The sequence below is a fragment of the Kryptolebias marmoratus genome, linkage group LG11 (assembly GCF_001649575.2).
Source record: "Kryptolebias marmoratus isolate JLee-2015 linkage group LG11, ASM164957v2, whole genome shotgun sequence".
Classification (NCBI taxonomy): Eukaryota; Metazoa; Chordata; class Actinopteri; order Cyprinodontiformes; family Rivulidae; genus Kryptolebias; species Kryptolebias marmoratus.
Genome location: NC_051440.1, coordinates 15,946,844 through 15,967,731, shown reverse-complemented (window position 1 = coordinate 15,967,731; position 20,888 = coordinate 15,946,844). Strand labels below are relative to the sequence as shown.

The window sequence follows — 20,888 nt, the reverse complement described above, 5'->3', positions numbered from 1 at the left end:
ATAAAATACAGCTACTGTAACTAATGAATCTGTCCTCTGTGTTTAAATGTTACAGTGTAGTGTAGTCAGCAGCTTGTGTGTGCACAAACTCTTCTCTGAACACAGCCGGGATTCTTTCTGGGTACTCAAAAGAAAAATGTTAAAAATCTGGAAGTGTTTTTTTCTTTTAACCAAAGTTTCAGGGTTTAGAGCCTGGGTAAGAGGAAGGAAGGTCCATACAAAAAACAGAATTTTTAAAAAAAAATAAGGAGGAAATGTTTTCCTTTTTGTCTCCCCCGCCCTTCGCAGCGCTCCACTCCACACCTCCTCCTGCACGCTGTTTTTGTTAAAGACATTTTTCTGGAGCCAGACAGCTGCCAGGAAATGTACAGTGAATCCATCTGGAATTTGAATGAACGAGGGGAAAAGCCCCACCAGCACCAGAAGACAAACAGAAAGCAAAGAAGGCAGACTCATTTACTGGGCGAGCTTTTCAAAGAGGATCTCTGGCTGTGGCGGTGCAGAGCAGAGCCTGTTGGCAGCTGAAAAGGAAGCTTTCAGTTGCAACAATCACCTGCTGCTGTTGATGATGATGCTTCAGATTTCCTGGACATTATAAAATAACCTTAAAGAGATAGACCAGATCTTTTAAAGAGGGGTTCTGTGTGGAAAAAAATGAACAATACCTTTTTGCTGTAGGTAGCTCTTTGAAAGACCTCAGTTTGTAGAAAGAGTTTAATTTTGACTGGGTTGTTGTCATCTTAAAACAACTGTAATCTGTAAAGTTTCATAGCAGTTCATGTGAGTGAGATTTTAGAAGCATGACACAGTAATTTACATAAACTCCTGGGTTAATTGCAAGCGCAAAAAGCAACAGCTGGAACTAGCTCTAGCAGTTCCGGTGCAGCTTGAGGCACTTCCTTCACAAATATCACAATATTTCTGTCAGAAATACAGTGCAGTGTGAAAATGATGGCAATCCAAAGGTGGCTGTCTTCTCTGTACTTTGTCACATACATATTTTTTTTTAACCAGAAGAGAGTCATGAAGATGACTCGAGTAAATTACTGTTTTTACCTTGCTCTATGTTGTCATACAAAAAACTAGAACCTCCAAACTTTCTTTTATTTGTTGTTTTTTTGTGTTTTCTACTTCTGCTCGTCTGATTTTACGACAGGCTGCCAGCCAGTGTCAGTCAGGCAAACGGTTTCTGTCATTTTAACTCCTTGCTTGAGTAAAAAAAAAAAAAAGTTTCCTTACATTTATGGTGCACTTATTGTAAGCGGTAACTCATGGGAAGGACCAGATACAACTGTCAGAGAAGAATGTCGACATGTAAGTGTGACTGGGCTTTCCCACGGCATGCGTATGTTTGTGTCTCTACACTCCTCCTCTAATGCTTGTGTTTTTAGAGCAAGAGAAGCTAAAGTACACGTCGTTGTTATTTGTGAACCGAACTATCATTTACTTATTGAGCAATACCTCCTGTTAAGATGGCAGCACAGCCTCTGCTTTTGTGCTCCGTCAAACCCAGATGTTTTTCTCCATCCCTGCTGACAGCAGTGAAGGTTTCACAGGTGGACCAGCTACCCTGCGTTGTCTCTCTTACTACGGCCGGTGCTGCATTCACAGTTGTCACCACCTGTCTGCTCTCAGAGATGACGGTGTGCAGTTCCAGGAGGCTCTGGAGCTTATCGTCGGAATTCTGATACCAAGTGCCAAAATACACCGACAACTTGTGTTCGGCAGCTGAACGTTTATCATCGAGATTACGGACTTTGAAGTTTCTCTATCGGGACAATTTCCGGTAGACTCCTTTTATTGTTGACGGGAACACACTGGGCAAAAATGTCCCCCCAACCCCCGGCCCGTCTCTCTGTCTGTCCACTCTGCAATGATCCGTCTGACCTCAATCTTTCACACAGCACCACTGGGAGTGCTGTGCAGCATCTGGACTCATGGCAGACACACAGACACAGGAAATATTTGCTCACTCAGCCTCCTCCAGTGCCATATTTCAACTTTATGCATAATGTTTTGATAGCTATTAACCAATGATTTCCTCCTTCGGTAATAATTTAAGGACTTTTGTTGCACAGATTTTTAAAAGTTTCACTCCTTTTTTCTTATGTGTTTCAGGCCTCAGGACCGTCGACGCAGAGACGTTTTCGGTGTCGCGAACAACACTCTGTTTCCGGAGGTTGGTCAGGGAAATACCTCATACGCCCAAAAAGAGAACAGCACAGATGGGATTCCTCCTGTCATCGAGTACCCCTTCTCAGAGGACAAGACCTTGGCAGAGCATTTAGAAATCACCGGGCTGCGGCCTTTCACCGTCTACCGCATCGACGTCCACGCCTGCAACGAGGAGGTGGGAAACGACTGCAGCATCGGCGCCTTCGTCTACGCCAGGACGAAACGTGCGGGTGAGAAAATACCTTGGACGAGACCTTTGATGGATATGTGGTGCAGTGTGCTCTTAAAAGAACGAGAATACATGTCTTGTTCTAATGTTGTGGGCTCTTGCCGTGTGTGTTTGGCAGCCAAAGCAGATGACATCCCGGGAAAGGTTGTTTTTGAGAGGAGTGACAAAATTGAAGGGTGCGTGGTTCTGCACTGGCCGGAGCCCGTCATGCCCAACGGACTTATACTGATGTATGAGATCAAGTACCGTCTGGGGGCTGAGGTGAGTCTGTTCAGGTTTAATCATGCTTCTCCTCAAACACGTTTAAAGGTGGTACACCTTGTGTGGTTTTTCAGATGGAATATTATTACCCCGTTTTATTATTAAGGTCTAATTTCTTCTCCGTTGCCAACAAATCCAGAAACCACACACACATGAATTGTATTTTTGAAACAGCATAGATGCAGTTGTGATTTTGCAAAATTATGTTCATACAGACATTACTTGAACTCTGACAAAAAAAAAGATAGTTTAGATCATTTAAAGTATGGTTCTGTGGGAAGGTTATGAATAGTTAATATCTTCCCTGTTGCAGATAGCTTTCTGAACATCCTCAGTTTAGAGAAACGGATTAAATCTGACCACATTCTGCCTGAAGTGTTACAGCTAGCTGCTGCTGCTGCTTGTTGTTCTTGGAGCTAACCATAGAATTTGTGTAAATTATCTTGTAATGCAAAACTGATGACATGAGAAAAGTTTCACATGAAACGCTATGAAATTTTTGAGATTGGATGTATTTGACGACATCAGCAATTCACTTTTTTACACTTGGTCCCGCTTGGACTCGCCTTAAGTCTGGTAAGAATTTAAACCCTGTTTCACCAACCTGAGGTTGTTCATAGAGCTATCTACAACAGGTGAGATATTTATTACTCACAACCTTTCAACAGAACCTCACTTCAAATGATCTGAACAATGGTTTTCAGAAAAAGCGTAACAGAAAAAAGTAAAACAGATTTTTTTTTTGTTACCGTCTGTTAGTTAATATTTAAAGCTCTTTTAAAACCTTTCAAATTGGACCAAAATGCTTCACAGTAAATGAAGCCAGACCAATAATAAAAATAAATTTATAATAATAAAGTATAATACACTTATACTTTCATTAAAACAGAGTAAAACAAAACAGGTAAAATTAATGAAAGTAAAAAAAAAGATAAAATTTGAAGTAATAACAGCAGAAGAATGACTCAAGTACTAATGGGAACAGTGACGCTCATATTTCCAACAATAAATACAAAAGAGGAAAGAGTAATCCAGTTCATGATAATATGAAATGCCACACACGTAATTGGCCATTTCTCCAAACATAAGTTTTTAAGAAAGAGTTAAAGAACGGACTACGCTGTTGTTGCACGCAGTGACCACCGTTTATTTCTTTCCCCGGCAGCCGGAGAAACACGGCTGCGTGTCGCGACAGCTGTACCGCCAGTACAAAGGAGCTCGTCTGACCAACCTGAGCCCGGGAAACTACTCCGCTCACGTCCGCGCCACATCCCTGGCAGGAAACGGCTCTTGGACAGAAAGCATCTCCTTCTACGTGCCTCCACCTAAACGTAGCGCAACGTTTATGCCTCATTCAATCGCCCGTTTAAGAAAAAATGACTGTCCATTTGAAATTCTCAGCCGGCTGATTCACGTTTTGTTTTCTCTCACAGGAGATGATTATGCTACACTCTACTTGGTCATCATACTTCCCATCATAGCGGCTCTTCTCTTCGCCAGCCTCACCATCATTTTCTTCTTTATCAACAAAAAAAGGCAAGTGTTCCTGTGAGCGCAGCTTCCACCGACTCGATTAAGCTGCCGTCCTCATGAAGCTTAATGATGAGTGTAATGTTATTTAGAGTTAATAGGTGTTTTCATTATCATAGCTCTTTGGGGAAGAGCAGACATCCCATTGAGATCTGAATATTGCATCCAGAACCAGGGCTGCTTGTCAGCTCACTGAGCCAGATTTGTGTTTACAGGAACAACAACAGACTCGGGAATGGAGTTCTTTATGCATCTGTCAACCCGGAGTACATCAGTGCTGCTGAAAGTAAGAGCAATAAATATCTCCGCCGCTGCTCTGTTTCGATGTCTGCGCATGTTGTGTTGAGTCTTGTTGTCCCCTTTCTCCGCACCAGTGTACACTCCGGATGAGTGGGAGGTGGCCAGAGAAAAGATCACGATGCACCGGGAGCTGGGTCAGGGCTCCTTCGGCATGGTGTACGAAGGCATCGCTAAGGGCGTCGTCAAGGACGAACCCGAAACACGGGTGGCCATCAAGACAGTCAACGAGTCGGCCAGCATGAGGGAGCGGATCGAGTTTCTGAACGAGGCGTCAGTCATGAAAGAGTTCAACTGTCACCATGTGGTAAGACCGTAAAACAGGAGAATAAATGGGAATAATTTAAGGATAAATTGAGCAACGAGACGATACCCACAATTATTGTGATTCTGAATGAATCTGCATGTACACAAACAGAGCAGCCCGTGAGAATTTAAAGTGTTTAGTTGACTGCGGTCTGCTAAACGCAGGCAGCTTCAGCCCGAGGCAGAGCGAAGCCTCCTGGAGTTTCTGTACATTCTGTACATTCTCACATCGGTGTAATCACCGCCTCATTAACTACGGTAAGTGGATGTGGTAAAGATTTCCTTTTAGAAAGTTCCTAAAGGAGCCAAACGTTCAATTATTAAAGTCACTTTGAATAATTCAAAAGAATCAGATTTTTTTTTACCATCTTCAAAGCAGGTTAAAGCTAAGTGCTTTTCTAATACTAATGTAGGTTTAGTTATTTTTGCCTCATGTGCTTCTTAATTTAAACCACTATTTCTGTTCTGCAGTAATTTGATCATAGTATCCAATAAAACAACATGTAACTGCTTGAATGTTATTCAGTAAGATACATATAATATTAGACATTAGTAATGGGCATTTTAAGCAAAAACAGTGTTTGTATTTGTTGGTGATTACTTGATTTTTCATTGAATCTTTGAACCCCTGCTGAGAGCTGAGCTCGCCTGTGACCACAGTTTTCACTTGAAAATCCTTTCAAAATAAACTACGAAGGCAGAAACGGATTCAGGAGACTGAGTTAGTGTTTTATTTGTTTGGGAGCGGGGGTGGGTTGTAGGTGTTGTGTCAATAAAGAACACCGACTGGAAAGCACCGTTAGGGTAACAACTTGACATGTCACTACCAGGAGCCAGTGTAAAAATATAAAAAAAATAAAAATAAAAGCCTTCAAATTTGCCCGTTTGAACTAGACTTTAAATATTCAGAAATCACCACGTGTCCTTATTAGACATTTGGTTTAAAAAGCCAGTGGAAGTTGTGAATTTTGTCTCACTGTTTTGCAAAGTAAAGAAGTTTTATTGAGTCGTTCAGATTTGGTTTCTGCAGGCGACCTGAGCTGTTTTGTTGTTTCTGCAGGTGCGGCTGCTGGGTGTGGTCTCTCAGGGACAACCGACCTTGGTGATTATGGAGCTGATGACCCGTGGAGATCTCAAGAGCCACCTGCGCTCTCTGCGTAATGAGGTACGCAGGTTCTCCCAACGAACACAAATCATTTTCAGAAAGTCGATGTGTTTGAAACCAAAATAAGGGGGGGAATTTCAAATCTTATAAACCCAAACCTCCCTCTGTCTTTCACTCAGCATCCATCACCTGCTTTGTTTAGCTTTATTGTTAAAAGTAAAGAATGCGCTCTGCCTCCTCTCTTATTATCCCCTCTCGGTTTGCCCACAGAACTCCACCACACAGGTCCTACCCCCTCTGAAAAAGATGATCCAGATGGCGGGGGAAATCGCCGACGGTATGGCTTACCTAAACGCCAATAAGTTTGTCCACAGGGACCTGGCTGCCAGGAACTGCATGGTAACGGAGGACTTCACGGTGAAGATCGGAGGTGGGTTACTTTGACGTGCTGCCTGCTAAACCTGCTCCGCTGGCCGTGAAAAGAACCGTCAGGCTTTCAGAGAGTGCCTCGGGCTGTAATGTAGACGGACAGGAGGAGGGAGGACGTGAGGGGAATACACAAGCTCTCAGGAGCTTCCTCTCCTACAGAGTGAGGGATATTCACCGGCTTCCCCTGTCTGTTGTTATTTTTCCTTCAGATTTTGGCATGACCAGAGATATTTACGAGACGGATTACTATCGGAAGGGAGGGAAGGGCCTGCTGCCTGTTCGCTGGATGTCTCCAGAGTCCCTGAAAGATGGCGTCTTTACTACAATGTCTGATGTCTGGTATGAGAAGACATTACTCACACTCAAACAAGCCTGCATTGTACATGCACGAACCTGCTTCAGTCCAAGGGGTTTGAGCTGCCTGCATATTTCATCTTTGTTCGTGATGATCCTCTAAAACATCTCGTCGGGTCACGACTGTATAAATCTCCAGATCACTTCACAGCCTTTATTCTCTGCGAGATTTTCACTCAACACGTTGAGCATAAATTTCCAGACATTTCCAAAACAAATCCTTTTGGCTGGCTCTTTGGAAATTCCTCTGTACATGACAAAACAGCATTTTTTCCCCCCTCCTTCCAGTGTTGCTATATTACAGCCTTGTCGTCTTTTTTTTTTTGTTTTTTTTTTTTTCTTTTGTAAAACTTCTCCGAAAAATCTGGCTGTTTTCTAGCTCCCCTGCAAGTTTTTGTTCCCGACTTCAAATGTCCCACGGGTTCGTCCCTAACAGTGGGTTTAAACTGCTCCAGATGTTCCCAAATGAGAGGCTGCGGTGCCAGCGCAAACCCACCTTCACATCTTGTGTACTCCGTCCTCCTCTTTGATGTTCAAGTTTACTGTCAGACAAACTCAGTCGGGGCTTCGTGAGTAGGTGGCTTTGAGTGTGTTGATTAGGGGGGTAAAAAGAAATACTTTTATGGAGTTTTTAATCGGATTGATTTTGTAGTTAACTGTCTTTAAAAAAAGCTCACAGGAGTAAGTAAATATTGTGGTCAGTGTAAGTCCAGTTAAACATGTTTTTTCTTTCAAAAATAGTTTCATTTCATTGTCATCATTGGCAGGTAGTCTGAGGTTAAAATGGGCCAACGTCCTGCAGTTTTTCACACATGAACGGATCTCTGGTATAGTAAATTAGGTCCACGTTTGCCTGCTGATTCGTGCTTTCTACATCTGGGCATCTCGGATGGAGATTCTCTGCCTAAAATATGTTCTCACGACTGAAAATACTCCCAAGCGTCGCCTGGGTAGAGCCTGCAGGAGGGGAGGACATGATACACAAAAGAAATACGGATGTATATTTTTATATTTGGCTTGCAACGTGTCAAGGATGATGGGAAAAGCTCCTTTTGACTGCTTTTTATGTCAATAAATGCATTTCGACTCGTTTTTAGTATCGCCGAACAAAAAGAAAGCAATATAAAAATACATCAGATAAAACTGGGGGGGGGTTACTAGAAAGCTTTAGGGTTGCCGTGCTTAGTGAGCAGTTTTCTGCTGAAAAGAATAACTATGGCCATTCATAATTCATTCTTTTTTTTTTCTTTCCCTGAGATTATTTTAAGATGTTCATATTAGCATAATTTTTACTTGGCTGTGGTGTAAGAAAAGCAATGCTCCCACGTACAGATCTGAAGGCTTTGTTCTTACTTCCTGAAATGATTGAATTTGCTGCTTTTATTGCCCCATATAGGCAGGTTTTATCTAAAACAAATACATGCGCACATGCTTTAAAGCATATTAGAATTCTATTTTCGATCACAGATTTGACTGTTATCACATCATGAACTCCTCAAAGCCTCATGTTGGAGTCACGTAGTTTGTTTCGTGTTGAAAAGTGAGGCAGTATGACTTGTAGAGAAATGCCTTCAGAGATCTTTGTCTTTCTTTCAACCTGCAGCTACATAATTTATAAGAATAACTGAACAAAGCTATGTTTTATTGTACATTATTGTTGTCAAATCTTTTTAACAGGGGGTAAAAAAAGGTTTATGAAACACAAAATAGGGTGAAGTTCTGATTGTAACTCAGTAGGGATACATTTTAAATCATTCTGAAATCAACCGGAGATCATTTAAGAAGCCTAACAGATCCGTTATCTTATATACAGCTCAGTTTTATTACGCAGATTTAGAAATGCGGGGAAATTAAAGCTGTTGTTGTTTTACAAAAGATTTTAAAATCTTTCCTTTGCATGCAAACACAAACATGAAACTTACAGATGTGTAGAGTTAAATGTTGGATGAATTTAATGAGAATTATTGGTTTAAACTTTTTTTCTTTTTCATTCGTTTTGATGATTTTGTCTTATATTTGTATCATTTATTAAAGTAATACAAAACAATATCAGTGCTTAGAGAAATCTGTGGGACGAGTCTTAAAAGAAACAACTGTTTTTCTTGGTAATATTAGTCACAGAAGACGTCTGCCCTGAAATTAAACCCACGCTTGGAGAGCTGCGGATGTATGAGTGTGTATCCTCGCCTCTCGCTGCAGGTCGTTTGGCGTCGTGTTGTGGGAGATCGCCACCTTAGCAGAACAGCCTTACCAGGGCATGTCCAACGAGCAAGTGCTGCGCTTCGTCATGGAAGGAGGACTCCTGGACAAACCCGACAACTGCCCGGACATGCTGTGAGTACTACTTTATCCGTGCAGCTCGACTTTTTTTTTTTTTTTCCAGTTCTTATGAATTTTGTCATGTGTCTATTTTGAGTTGAGGTTTTAAGTGTGAGGCATATCAGGTGTGTATGCTGAACCGGAGCTGAGCTGAAGGCTGACATTAACGTCACCGGTTAAATGTGGTCAGCTGACGACATGGCTCCGGCGGTCAGCTGCAAGCGAGAAGCTTCGTCACTTGCCGGCGTTGACCCATAGACGAGATGCCACAACCTGTGTGTGAAAATGCCCCTCATTCCTGCTGTGGGAACGGACGAGAGGGAGGGAGACGATGTCCGCAAGAAGAATATGGGCATTGAAGTAATTTATATGTGATCCACTATTGAAGCATGTCTGGTTGTCGACGTGAAGAGCTGCATACATGTACTCCTCCTCTTCTTCCCTGACCTCAATAAAAAGGCATTCAGCGCTCTCCCCTCCCACTCCACATGGCTGACCTCACCTTCGAAAGAGCGCAAGCAGAACAAAAAATAGGGCCGAGTGTTGTGCAGACACAAACCCCTGGTTTCTATGGCAGCCTGATGGTTTTGTCCTGATTGCAGGAGTGTGTGGATTGTGTTACAGAGGTGGTGGTGGTGGTGGTGGAGGAGGTGGAGTGGGGGCTCAGCTTGTTTGAGCAGCACACAGAGGAGTCGGGCTGCCGATGGTCGCCTATGCTGCAGTGACTAAATGCACATTTCCAGCTGTCCGCCTTCTTTAGTGCATCAAAAGCAAATGTTTAAAAAAACTGTAGAGGGATGCACAGAGTGGATGTGGATTGGATAACAAATTCCGACCGCTTTGCACGTCTCCTCCTTGCAACCCATTTCTCAGGTAGCTGTGGGTTATTCATCTAGTTTCCCATGTTCCAGGTTTCAGCATGCTTGTGTTACGATTCTTTTAGCCAGACTGCGAGAAATCCTGCTAAGTTTATTAGGCATTTAGCGTAGATGTTTGGAGGCTGCTCTGCACTCGCGCTTGGCCTCAGTCTGTGTCTGTTTCTAATTTTATGATTGGGTTTTCTTGGCCCCTTTTTCCTCAGTGAAACTTTAGCAGTTTTTGAACACGCCGCTTTAAAGCCGTCCACTGCCACGGAGTGGCTTGTAACACTCAGCATTTTACTGGTCACAACAGATCATTGACACTGCGTTATTTGATCCAAGCCTGAAATCTAAAACCAGCCCGAACTGATACCGGCTCACAGCGAAACAAAGACGAAGTCAACAGGAGGAAGAAAGAGTAATTGGAAAGCAGAATTAAGGCAACAATTTTGTCTCCCTCATAAGCATTCATGATTAAAATTGTTGCACCAAATCTAAGTGAACAGGTAAGGAGACAAATGTACTTAGAAACTAGTGGCACAGAGCATTCATTCAAAGTTTAACAGTGAGGTTTGTGTTGTTTTTACCCACCACGAGCTTTTCCACGTGTTAAACAGAAGTGGATTTTAGTAATTGGCATTAGTAAACATAATATTTGTTTCATGACTGTCAGGATGTTGTCATAGTCAGGATTTAGTGCCCTGCTTTGTGTGTTTGCATCAACAAGCCTTGTTAACAGCAACAGATGGTAGCTGCAGAAAGGTTACTGTGGTGTGTCAGCACAACTCCAAGTGTTACATTTTTTATTCATTAAAAGTCTGTGCTCTGTGGGCCTGGACATCTGTGTGTCAACTCTAAACCACTTCCTGCTAATTTGGGAAAAAAAACAAACAACAACAACAACAAAAAAACCCCGCCTTTCATATTTTGTATCGTAGCTCTACTCCGAGTTCCTCTGAGTGGAGAAAAACTGGCACCGAGCTGCAGGAGTGGTTCTGAACAGCAAAGAGACCACTAGGAGAGAGAGAGAGGGAGGAGGAAAAAACAAGACAGAGGGAAAAGCAGTAGGAGAACCGAGATGGCTGAGGTGTTTATGTCAGGGAGCCTTAGAGAGTATTCTTAGCTTGTTTGTGTATAATTGAAGTTGCGGCATGTGGTGCTGCACCACACAAAAATGTAATAATTCTCCCCTTTTATGGTGTTGTTTTGACATTCCCAAAGCTCGGTTGCTGGTCTGGCACAGTAACCTGAGCGTGATTTACTGCTCTGCTGAGTACATGCTACATTACTGATCTAACTGTATGATTCGTAACGCGGTGCAAAAACCTTAAAGATTCCAAATCGTTTTGAGTCGCCATTAAAAATAGCCTGTAAATTTACGGGCAGCGTGCCATTATGTGTCTAAAAAAATATTTAGGATGCATCCTCGCATCTTCATTCAGTTTTCTTGTTGTTATTGGATTTAAATTTCAAGTTCGGGTTGAGGCAAGAAGACATATGCACCAACAGACCCTTACAAACTGAGCAAAGTAAATAAACAGTATTAATAAACAGTTGAGCCTTTTTATTTGTAAATCTGATACGTACAATTTTACAGTGCTGTTTGAACAAAATCAACTTTCATGATCATTACACAGAAGGTAACTGAGTTTATGTCAACACAAATTAGCATAAGCCCTGGTTTATGCTGCCATCTGCTGGTAGGAAACAGGAAGTTATTTTAAAATGTAAAAATACCCTGAATGTTCCTCCTGTCTATACGAGCTGCGACGTTCCCCCTTCCTTATAACATGAGACCTGAATACACCGAAGCCTCATATTTGTTTTAAACAGGAAATGTTTTGTAAATTACGATGACATTTATGTGTTTATGTGTCGCTTTCAGGTTTGAACTGATGAGGATGTGCTGGCAGTACAACCCTAAGATGCGCCCTTCCTTCCTGGAGATCATCAGCAGCATCAAGGAGGACTTGGACCCCCACTTCAGGGAAGTAAGTTTCTTCTACAGCGAGGAGAACAAGCCACCGGACACGGAGGAGCTCAACATGGAGGTGGAGAACATGGAGAACATTCCACTGGATTCTGTATCTACGAGGCAGCCGTCTGCTGCTGCTGCTGCTGCCGCCGCTGCTGTTCACTCGTCTGGGTGCTCGGGTGGCACGTCGCCTCCTTCCACCCAGCAGCTATCGCCCATGCAAGGCCCGAGTACTCCATTGCTAGGACCCGCGTCCCCGTCGTCCCCGGTGGCCTCAGCTGGGTCGTCTTCAGGACAAGGCTCGGACAAGCACTCAGGACACGCGTCGCCAAACGGGCCCGTGGTAGTTCTACGGCCCAACTTTGACGAGCTGCAGCCATATGCGCACATGAACGGGGGCAGGAAGAACGAGCGGGCGTTACCGCTGCCCCAGTCGTCGGCCTGCTGATATCAGTCCAGCACCTCCTTTTCTTTTTTCTCCTCTCACACAGGGTAACTAGAACCTCTCTCGGTCTCCTAAGGAGGGATGGATGAGGTATGAAAACGACTTTGCTCTACTGTGTGCCAGTAGATGGTCTCTCAGCTCCTTTTTTCGAGAGTGGAAAAGACCAGAAAATCCAAACTGTTAAAAACTGTAAAACAGCACAAAAACCTGCTGAGGCATTTGGAGTTTGGTGGCTCAGAAACACTTGGGGATTCCTTCCTGCGCAGCCTGCATTTCAAATATAAACTTAGGGCAATATAAACTTCAAGAAAATACTTTTTTTTTTTTTTTTTTTTTTTTTTTTTTAACATATCTGCCAGCAAAAACCAACAGAAGAGCACTTTTTGTCCTGAGGATTTCAGAGCGGATGTGATGGATATTTGAGTCTGTATTTATAAAATCACATCCTCCTCTCCACAACACGGTATGGCTCCATTTCTAAACTGACTTAGTTTCCTGGAGTCGACGGGCTCATGTTGCGTGGGGATTGCCCCAGTTAAAAAGGTTTAAACTATGAACGATGTTACATTTAAATATGAATATTTCTATGTGATCCCGTCAGTTGTGGGTAAAAAAACCCAGACAAACAAAAAAAGTAGACGGCCTTTTTATATCTGCCAAATTTTTAGCCAAATTAATCTTTTCTTTCAGTCTCATACAGATGTTCACCCCCTCTTTTTTTTTTTTTTTTTTTTTTTTTTTTGTTAAAGGCTTTGATTCACAGTTGAGGAAAATCTTTCTGTGCAATAATAACCAAAATCCTGTTTTCAGGCTTTTTACTTCAATGGTAGCGAACCGCTTCAGAAGCAGGTGCAAAGTTTTACCAGATCACGGTGTATCTACGCTGGGTGTGGAACTGATTTTTAACAGGAAAAACACAAAATTCTTAGGAAGTGACGCCAGCACTGAAACAAACAGAGATGCTTTTTTTATTTGAATGTGACAAAAGACATTAAGCTAAGTGTTTTTAAAAAATTGTACAAAATCAGTACAAATTTGGATCAGATTGCTATTAAATGATAGATAATACAAAAAAAAGACAATAAATAGACTGTTACAGCTTCCTCTAAACTAAATTTGGCAATCAAGTCACGACAATGTTACTAGTTTCTCGTAAAAAGCACCAAAATTTGTTTTATCCATTTTAAATTTGAAGTCCTTTGCCCTCTTTTTTTTCCCCCCCTTTCAGCTCGTCATCCTGTGTATCAGTAAAATCGTTTACTTAGGTCTTGTATGACATTTTGCATATCGAACAATTTACTGAGAGTGGCCTTATTTCAACTTTTGTTTATTTCCACCCAGATCCATGCAGATCTGAGCTAAAACAACCTTGACATCCACAAGTTTAGGTCAGCAAACCGTGAATCCCTGCCTTAGTCCGCCTTTTTGTTTTTACTTTGAGCTTGTCAGAAGTTTCTTACTGAACATTACTGAACTTCAGAATCTGGCAATACAGCAACTCTTCACCCACTCCTACTTTGACTTCTTGGAACAATTTTTTAAGTCTACATTTCTTCATTGTCGGAGATGAACACTGTTCAGATCCAACGGCATCAACAGTCCACGGCGGAGACGAAGCTGTTGGGTCAGATTAGCAGAATCCAGGGATCACTTTGAAAATAGTTCATAGTATCTCTGCATTTCAATCACATATTAAAGGTCTTACAGTCGTACTTTTGACTGCAGGATCGTTTTTATACACATCATTTGTTTAGTCGTTTAAGAAAAAGTAATTTTCTACGGTTTAAATATGTTTGCCTTTGTCTGTAAAGAAAAACAAAACAAAGCTGCTATTTTATTCTTTTTTTTCTCTCTTGTATGTTTATATATATATATATATATATGTATATATATATATATATATATATATATATAAATTTCTTCAGGTTTGAAATATTATGATCTCCTACCAATCCATTTCTATTATCTTTAAGATATGTTTAAAAAAAATGAAACAAAAAATACGATAAAATTAAAAAAAAACTTTCCCCAAAAAGTTTTCAGAAACACTACATCTTGTTCATTGACTTTGATTTTTATGAAATGTTTCCTTTTTTTTGTATTTGTTTTTGTAAATGTCTAATGTTATTATTATTATTATTAATTATTATTATTATTGGAAATGAACATCTTAGCTCGATGTGTGACCGTGTACTTTCTGCACCCTCGTTTGTACTTTTGCTGTCTAGCACTGCGTCTAGCGTTGCCCTCTAGGTGCGAATCAATCTCAGGTTAAAGTAAAAGGCTTTTGCTTTCACCACACACTCTCATATCAGCCTGTATCCCCCCCCGCAGCCACCTGAACCCGTCTCTCCTCCCCGGTTCCCCCTTTTCAGAGTCAGAATTAGCTCTAATCTACGAGACGATGGCTTCAGACCAGATCAGGTTCTGTCACCAGTCCGTTTCACGCCTCCTCTCAGATAAATAGGACTAACTGGGTTGTCTTGTTTGCCTTAATTTACCAAACATCTTTTTAAGCATTTACTCCTCCCTCCTCCTCCTCCTCCTCCTCCTCCTCTTCCTCCCTCTCCTCCTCCGCCTCTCAAGCAGGATACCTCCTCTGCTTCAAAGTGAGATTTTCTAACTGGTTGATTGTCTTTGTAACCGCTGCCTCTGAAAACCAAATACAGGATGGGTTTTAAAGTCCAGGGAAGGGAACACGTTTCAAAAATCACATATATTAAAAAAAAAAAAAAAAGGTCTTAAAATGGCTCAACAGTTAAAGAGTTTTGAAGGATTTTCTCATGCTGCCTGGTGTTTCTTTTCTTTCCTGAAGCCTTTCTCCCCCCTGTTTGAATGTTTATTTATTTCCTGCTTTCCTTTTTGGGATACCAATATACTGTAAATCATTGTATAAAATGCCCCTTGATTCAGTACAAACTTTGATTTCCCCCCCCTTCAGGCATATATCTACCTCACTCTTTAAATATCTTTATATGAACGAAAGAAAAAGAAACTACATCTCACTGTTATCAGTTTTAACAGAAACCTCACCTGAATGAAACCCACAGGGATCTAGATAAACCTCATAAAACCGACTTGGACAGAAGATGGAATGGAAATGTTTGGCTCGTGAACTTCCGGACCATTTATTTTTTCCGGCTCCACCTTTTGGCTTCCAAACAGAACCGAAGGGGACCGTGCTGCTGATCGTTAGCCACGCCAGAATCGCCGTCGTGATGCAGTACGGCACAAATATATCAGCTTCCACTGCTTCTCAGCTGAAACAGCCAGAACCAAACGTAGTGAAATAGTTCAACGACAAACGTTCCATCTTCGCGGAGTTCCAACCTACTTTCAGAACCTCAAATCCTCAAAACACAACAATTCAGTGAACGTTCATTTTTCTAAAGAGAAGGGTTCTGTTTGAAAGGTTATGAACCGTTATTACCTTACCTGATGTCGACAGCTTTTCAGATGGTCTCGGTTTGGAAAAACAGGGTTTAATTTTGACTGTACGGATGAGCTAAGGGCTAGTCTGAACTGGGCTAAGGCCAAAGCGGCTCAAACTACTCCAGTTAAAACAGCGCTTCACATGAAGGCTATTTTATGAACCTTTACATCGCCCTCGGTTTTACATTTTGTGGTTATTTACATAAAGTTCTGTGGTTATTTGCAAGTGTAAATAGCAGCAGCAGCTAGCTGTAGCACTTCCTGCAGGACTATTATAATATTTGTGCCAGAATAACCATATCATGTGAAACTGACAGTGATGTAAAGGTTCATAAAAGGCGTTCACATGAACCATTGGCTTAGATTGGAGTTGTTTACGACAGCGACAATTTATTTTACCTTTGGTCTCGCTCAGACTAGCCATCAGCTCATCAGTACAGTCAGAAGTAAACTCTGTTTCTTCAAACGGAAGTTGTTTAAAAATCTATCTACAACAGATATTAATGTTTCATAACTCTTCCACAAAACCCCACTTCAGAAAGTCTGAACCATCACTTTAACCTTCTCTAAAATGCATTTATATACACATATATATAAATAAAAAGACTAAGAAGATAACACGGGAAATATTAAAGAAGGGAAATGTATTGTTCACCTCCAAGGAAAATAAAATAATACGTACGTGCGCTTTATTTGCAGCCGACACATTTCAGTTTTATTCCAGAGTTGTAAATATTTCCACACAGAAGCATTAATGACAACGCATCAACCACCTCCTCACGCGTTTTTTACCTTCAGTAAAAAAAAAAATAAAAAAAATAAGAGACATTCAGTGTTGGAATCCAAGTCTTTTAACTTATTCTGATTTTATGATTTGTGTAAAGTTTCTCTGAATGTTATAATTTAATCGTGTCCAACTCTGTCCACTCAATGCCTTAGTGTTCACTTCTCTCCATGTTCATCTGACGTTCTTCATGACGATTGTTGTTTTTATTTTATCTTTCAGAAGTATTATATACCTGTAGTAGTACGTGTAGTACTTGGACTGCTGCCAGTTCAGTCACCACGGCGGATCAGCAAAAAGAAAATGTCACATGTAAAAGGCAGCAAAGTAGCTCTGACATCTCATTAAACCTCAGCTGGGTTTTATTTTATTTATTTTTTACTCTGTTTTTGGCATATTGGCGCAACTGATTGGTTAATTGATGCAATTGAATACCCCCAAAGCAATAAATGTTCAGTTCAGATAATGTGAAATTCGGGTGCTCTGCTACGGTTCATTTTAATCATGCGTTCAAATGAGAAAACAAAAATCAAACAGTTCAATTGCTGCTGGATTTAAAAAAAAAAAACAAAGAAATCGCTTCGGAGCAAACGGTTTGAGTCGTCAACATATCTGTGTGTTTATGCTTCTCACGTGCGGATGAGTCGGGACGCATTTGAGCTTTTCTGAACAGAAACTAATCTTCTGTGAGGCGAACTGTTACAGTTTGATCCCAAACCTGTCAAAACTGCAGCTTTTCCAACACGGACACACGGGAGAGGGGTGTTGCATAGATTACGGGTATTCATGATAAGTTATCGATGAGATTAGCAAAAATAAATACATAAATAGTTTCAAATTTACACTGGATGCTTTTATTTTTAACATTTCAATTAGACGTCCAAAAATAACCACATTCATCTTTTTTAGTTCTCCAGAATGTTCTTCAGACAAATGTCAGGTTTATGGAGAATGCGTCCACGCATTCCCCTGCAATAATAAGTTTGGGGTTTCTCATTCATGTCTGTTTTGTATAATTTGCATTCCTACACCTTTAAGAGGCCTTGGTCTACTACTACTACTATTATCTATTATAATGCTTTCGCAAAATCTGTGTGTTAATAAGTTGATTGGGGAAAGAAATCAAAAGATTTTCACTAGACTCTGTCTTCTTTTTTCAAGATGTCTGTGTATCTGAAGCCTCAAAGTTGTTTTATCACTTCTATAGCTGAGACGGTGTATTTTTTTGTTTTTTTGACAAGCCGTCTCCAAAATGCGTATGAAAATTTCTTGTATTTTACTTTTTTTTCTGAAATTTTTGAATAAATAATTCAATGAGTACGAAGGCTGCTGTGGTTGTTTCCCCTGTACACTGCGGTTTGCTTCACATCCGCTCTGACGCCGCGTGCTGATGTGACATGACGGGGAACGCTTGCTCGGTGGGGACGTGTGGAGCTCTCCGTGGCTGTTTGGGCTCCTCCAGCTGCTGGAGCATTTCCACAACGATGGCCTGCAGCAAGGGGACCAGTCTGTTGGCTGAGACAAGCCTGCCGGAGGAGGGGATGTGGATCAACGCTGCTCTCCGCTCACCGTGAAACAACGAGGAGTAATAAGCAAACTCACACAGGTATCTGAAGAGAAGAAAGAGGGCGTCACCCACTGTTTCTCTCAGTTACGACAGGGCAGAAATGAACGGCTACCTGCCAGCGTCCCTTGAATAAATCACGTCCCTCTCTGCTTGTTGAAAGTGCTTGGAGACTGCCTTCATGTTTACAACCGAGTCCAGCTTCTCCGGTCCGGCTTCGACACAGAGGTGACCCGCGGGGCAGAGGCCGCACACGTCCCTGTCTCTGTATCCGCTGTTCTTCCCCGTTTGCTCCAAAATGACGACACTGGAACCTCTTGCAATGCCCAGATGGACAGCAAACTAAGAGAAAAGACAGGCAGAGGTGGATCAATTTGTTGCTACCCTTGCAGCTAATTGAAATTTGATTTGCTGTCTATTTTACGAAGACATGCTAATATAGTAAGGACAGATGTTGGTACCCTTAAAAAAAAACTAATAATCTTTGCATTATAGTCATGTTTCAAACTAAATGTTCAGCATCACAGGTGACTTCAAGCTTTCCATCAGCTGCTCAGCCTATTTAAAGGGAACAAACAGCCACTGGGTGGTCTGGTATTGTTGTGTTCACCACACTGAACTTGGAGCAGAGAAAACAAAGACGAGAGCTGTCTGAGGAGCTCAGGAAGAAGATTATAGATCCATCCATCCATCTTCTGCTGCTTATTTGTGACCGGATCACAGAGGCAACAGGTCCTGGAGAGAAACCCAGACATCCCTCTCCCCAGCAACAGTCTCCACCTCCTCCTAGGGGAACTCAAGGTGTTTCCAGGCCAAAGCTGATACATAATCCCTCCAGCAAGTTCTGGTTCTGCCCAGAGGTCTTATTCCAGTGGGACGTGCTCAGAAAACTTCCAAAGGTTACACCTCAAAGATTATAAAAGATCGTTGATGTTAAAGGTAATGGATACAAGACCATCTCCAAGCAGCTTCATGTTCCTCCGACCACAGCTGCCAATGTTAATAAAGAGTAAAAGGTTCAGGGGACTGTAGCCAACCTCCCAAGACGTGGACGCAAGAGGAAATGCAACCCCTGGTGGATCGGACAGACAGACAGTGCTGATGGTCGAAAAAGAGCCAAGGAAGCCATCGAAAACCATCGAGCTGAACTCTGAGGTCAAGGTACGTTACTTTCTGATGGCACCATCTGTCACATTTTGATCTGTGATGGCCTCCATGGAGGAATACCCAGTAGGGAAACACTATGGATTAAAACACACACACACACACACAAAAGGCAGGCTGGAATTCACCAAAATGAATGTTGACGAACCCCACAGTTTCTGGGACTGATGAGACAAAACTAGAGCTTTATGGCCGGCTGGTTGTGTGTTTGTTATTATGGAAGGGTACCGACAAATGTATATGTTTCTGTATATACAGTATAATATACACTTTGCATATTTATTTATTTAGTGTTAAACGTGTGGGTGTTTTTTACTTCTGGCCCTCCTTAGCAAAACAGGAGAACAGTTTGTCATTTAAAAACTTATATGTTGAATATATGCGGAGAGTTTGCAGAAACAGTCAATATTTTCTTTTACCTTTGGTTTGAGAGTTTGCCAGATTCCAGTAATTATCTGAAGAGATGTAACATAACTCACTGGAAGCTCCTTGATGTAAACATCGACTCTCTCTCCCAGCCCAGCCACCTTCAAACCCTGCAGGATTTATTATTATTATAAAATACATCTCATGAAGGACAATTGCTATAAAACAAAACGCTTTTTAAAATTTTATTTTGACAAACATAAAAGGTCCTACCTGAGCTGCTTTCCAGCTGGGGTTCTCCAAAAACTGCCTGAACGGTCCGAACCCTTTACAGAAAGGCTTAAAACTTTAAAAACAAAAAAATACTATAAACGCTGCTTTGAAACACAACTCATGTATGTATTTATTTTACCTGTAACAACAACTGTTTCCTTTTCGTCCATATTGTGGTGAAGTTCGCAGTTCGCACAGCAGAAAAGCCAAGAGTTAAAAAAAGGACAAAGCGTTATTTTTAGCTCCTGCAAGTCCCATTTTGTCCACCAGGGGGAGCGCTGAGCTATAAATAAAACCTGCAGCTGCCGCGTTCGTGGCGCGTTCACGTGCCTCACGTAAGGCATGCCTTCAACTTTGAAAGTCACCGAAAAAGCTCATTAAAATTGACTGATATACTTCAAATTAAATCACATTACATCATTTAGATACTCACATATTTTAGGAGGTACTGGTACAAAAAACACCAACATCTTTAACAAGTTCTGGAAAAATACTCCATTCCTGCCTTATAAAAGTTAAGTATTTAATTATTTTCCCCACAAACATAATTTCCACGTTGTAACTACCAATTTAATCAGTTCTGAATTTTAAAAAGCAGTAAAATTGTTCCACATTTGCAACCTGTAAGGTAAATATAAGCGGAAATGGCTGATTTTCATCTGCAATGTGAAGCAAATACAGAAATATATTAGATAAAAGGAACTTTAGAAATAAGTATAGGTTGGAAAGAACATATCGTGACATTATTGTGAAATCCCAGTTGTTCTTTAGACATGTTTTCTTATGTAATAAGCGCTCGGTTATAGCCAGAGGAGCACCTGAATGCAGCATCACATCTGCCGGGGACACGGCCGTCACGCGTGGGTCGCTCCCCAGGCTGTGATGCGTTCAGGACCCGCCCTTCTCCTCCTCCTCCTCCTTCTCCTCCACCTCCTGCACTTGTCAAAGGGCTCTGATCGCAAAATGACATCACACTTCTAACCAAAGACTCGGGGGCAAACAACACCAGAGCGAAACAAA

At 41.5% G+C, this 20,888-nt stretch overlaps 2 protein-coding genes across 3 annotated transcripts in view; one reads left to right on the top strand and one right to left on the bottom strand.

The window, feature by feature from the left end:
• igf1ra (insulin-like growth factor 1a receptor) overlaps positions 1-17,092 on the top strand; it is a 76,410-nt gene extending 59,318 nt beyond the window's left edge. The window contains exons 11-21 of the mRNA XM_017406072.3: positions 2,119-2,405; positions 2,523-2,665; positions 3,831-3,996; positions 4,099-4,201; positions 4,411-4,481; positions 4,570-4,799; positions 5,859-5,963; positions 6,174-6,333; positions 6,542-6,671; positions 8,886-9,020; positions 11,751-17,092. Of these exons, the coding sequence (XP_017261561.1) occupies positions 2,119-2,405; positions 2,523-2,665; positions 3,831-3,996; positions 4,099-4,201; positions 4,411-4,481; positions 4,570-4,799; positions 5,859-5,963; positions 6,174-6,333; positions 6,542-6,671; positions 8,886-9,020; positions 11,751-12,288 (2,068 nt within the window). The 3' untranslated portion in view covers positions 12,289-17,092. The remainder of the gene's footprint in view (positions 1-2,118; positions 2,406-2,522; positions 2,666-3,830; positions 3,997-4,098; positions 4,202-4,410; positions 4,482-4,569; positions 4,800-5,858; positions 5,964-6,173; positions 6,334-6,541; positions 6,672-8,885; positions 9,021-11,750) is intronic.
• pgpep1l (pyroglutamyl-peptidase I like) lies at positions 15,433-20,721 on the bottom strand. Of its 2 annotated transcripts, none has more exons than XM_017406018.3 (5): positions 20,008-20,721; positions 19,869-19,921; positions 19,649-19,765; positions 18,181-18,407; positions 15,433-18,111 (listed from the first exon to the last, which is right to left on the bottom strand). In XM_017406018.3, the coding sequence occupies exons 1-5, from the start codon at positions 20,210-20,212 to the stop codon at positions 17,865-17,867; spliced, it is 849 nt and encodes a 282-aa protein (XP_017261507.1). In that variant the 5' UTR covers positions 20,213-20,721; the 3' UTR covers positions 15,433-17,864. The 2 variants fall into 2 exon arrangements, with proteins under 2 accessions (XP_017261507.1, XP_017261508.1); XM_017406019.3 differs by having other exon boundaries at positions 19,709-19,765.
• Positions 20,722-20,888: the final 167 nt, after the last annotated feature.

Excerpts from the sequence above, each read along its gene's own strand:
- pgpep1l (XM_017406018.3), bottom strand. The coding sequence starts at position 20,212 with ATGCCTTACGTGAGGCACGTGAACGCGCCACGAACGCGGCAGCTGCAG. Across the intron at positions 19,766-19,868 it reads CCAGCTGGAAAGCAGCTCAG|GGTTTGAAGGTGGCTGGGCT; the intron begins GTAGGACCTTTT and ends TAAATCCTGCAG. Across the intron at positions 18,408-19,648 it reads GGCAAACTCTCAAACCAAAG|TTTGCTGTCCATCTGGGCAT; the intron begins GTAAAAGAAAAT and ends CTTTTCTCTTAG.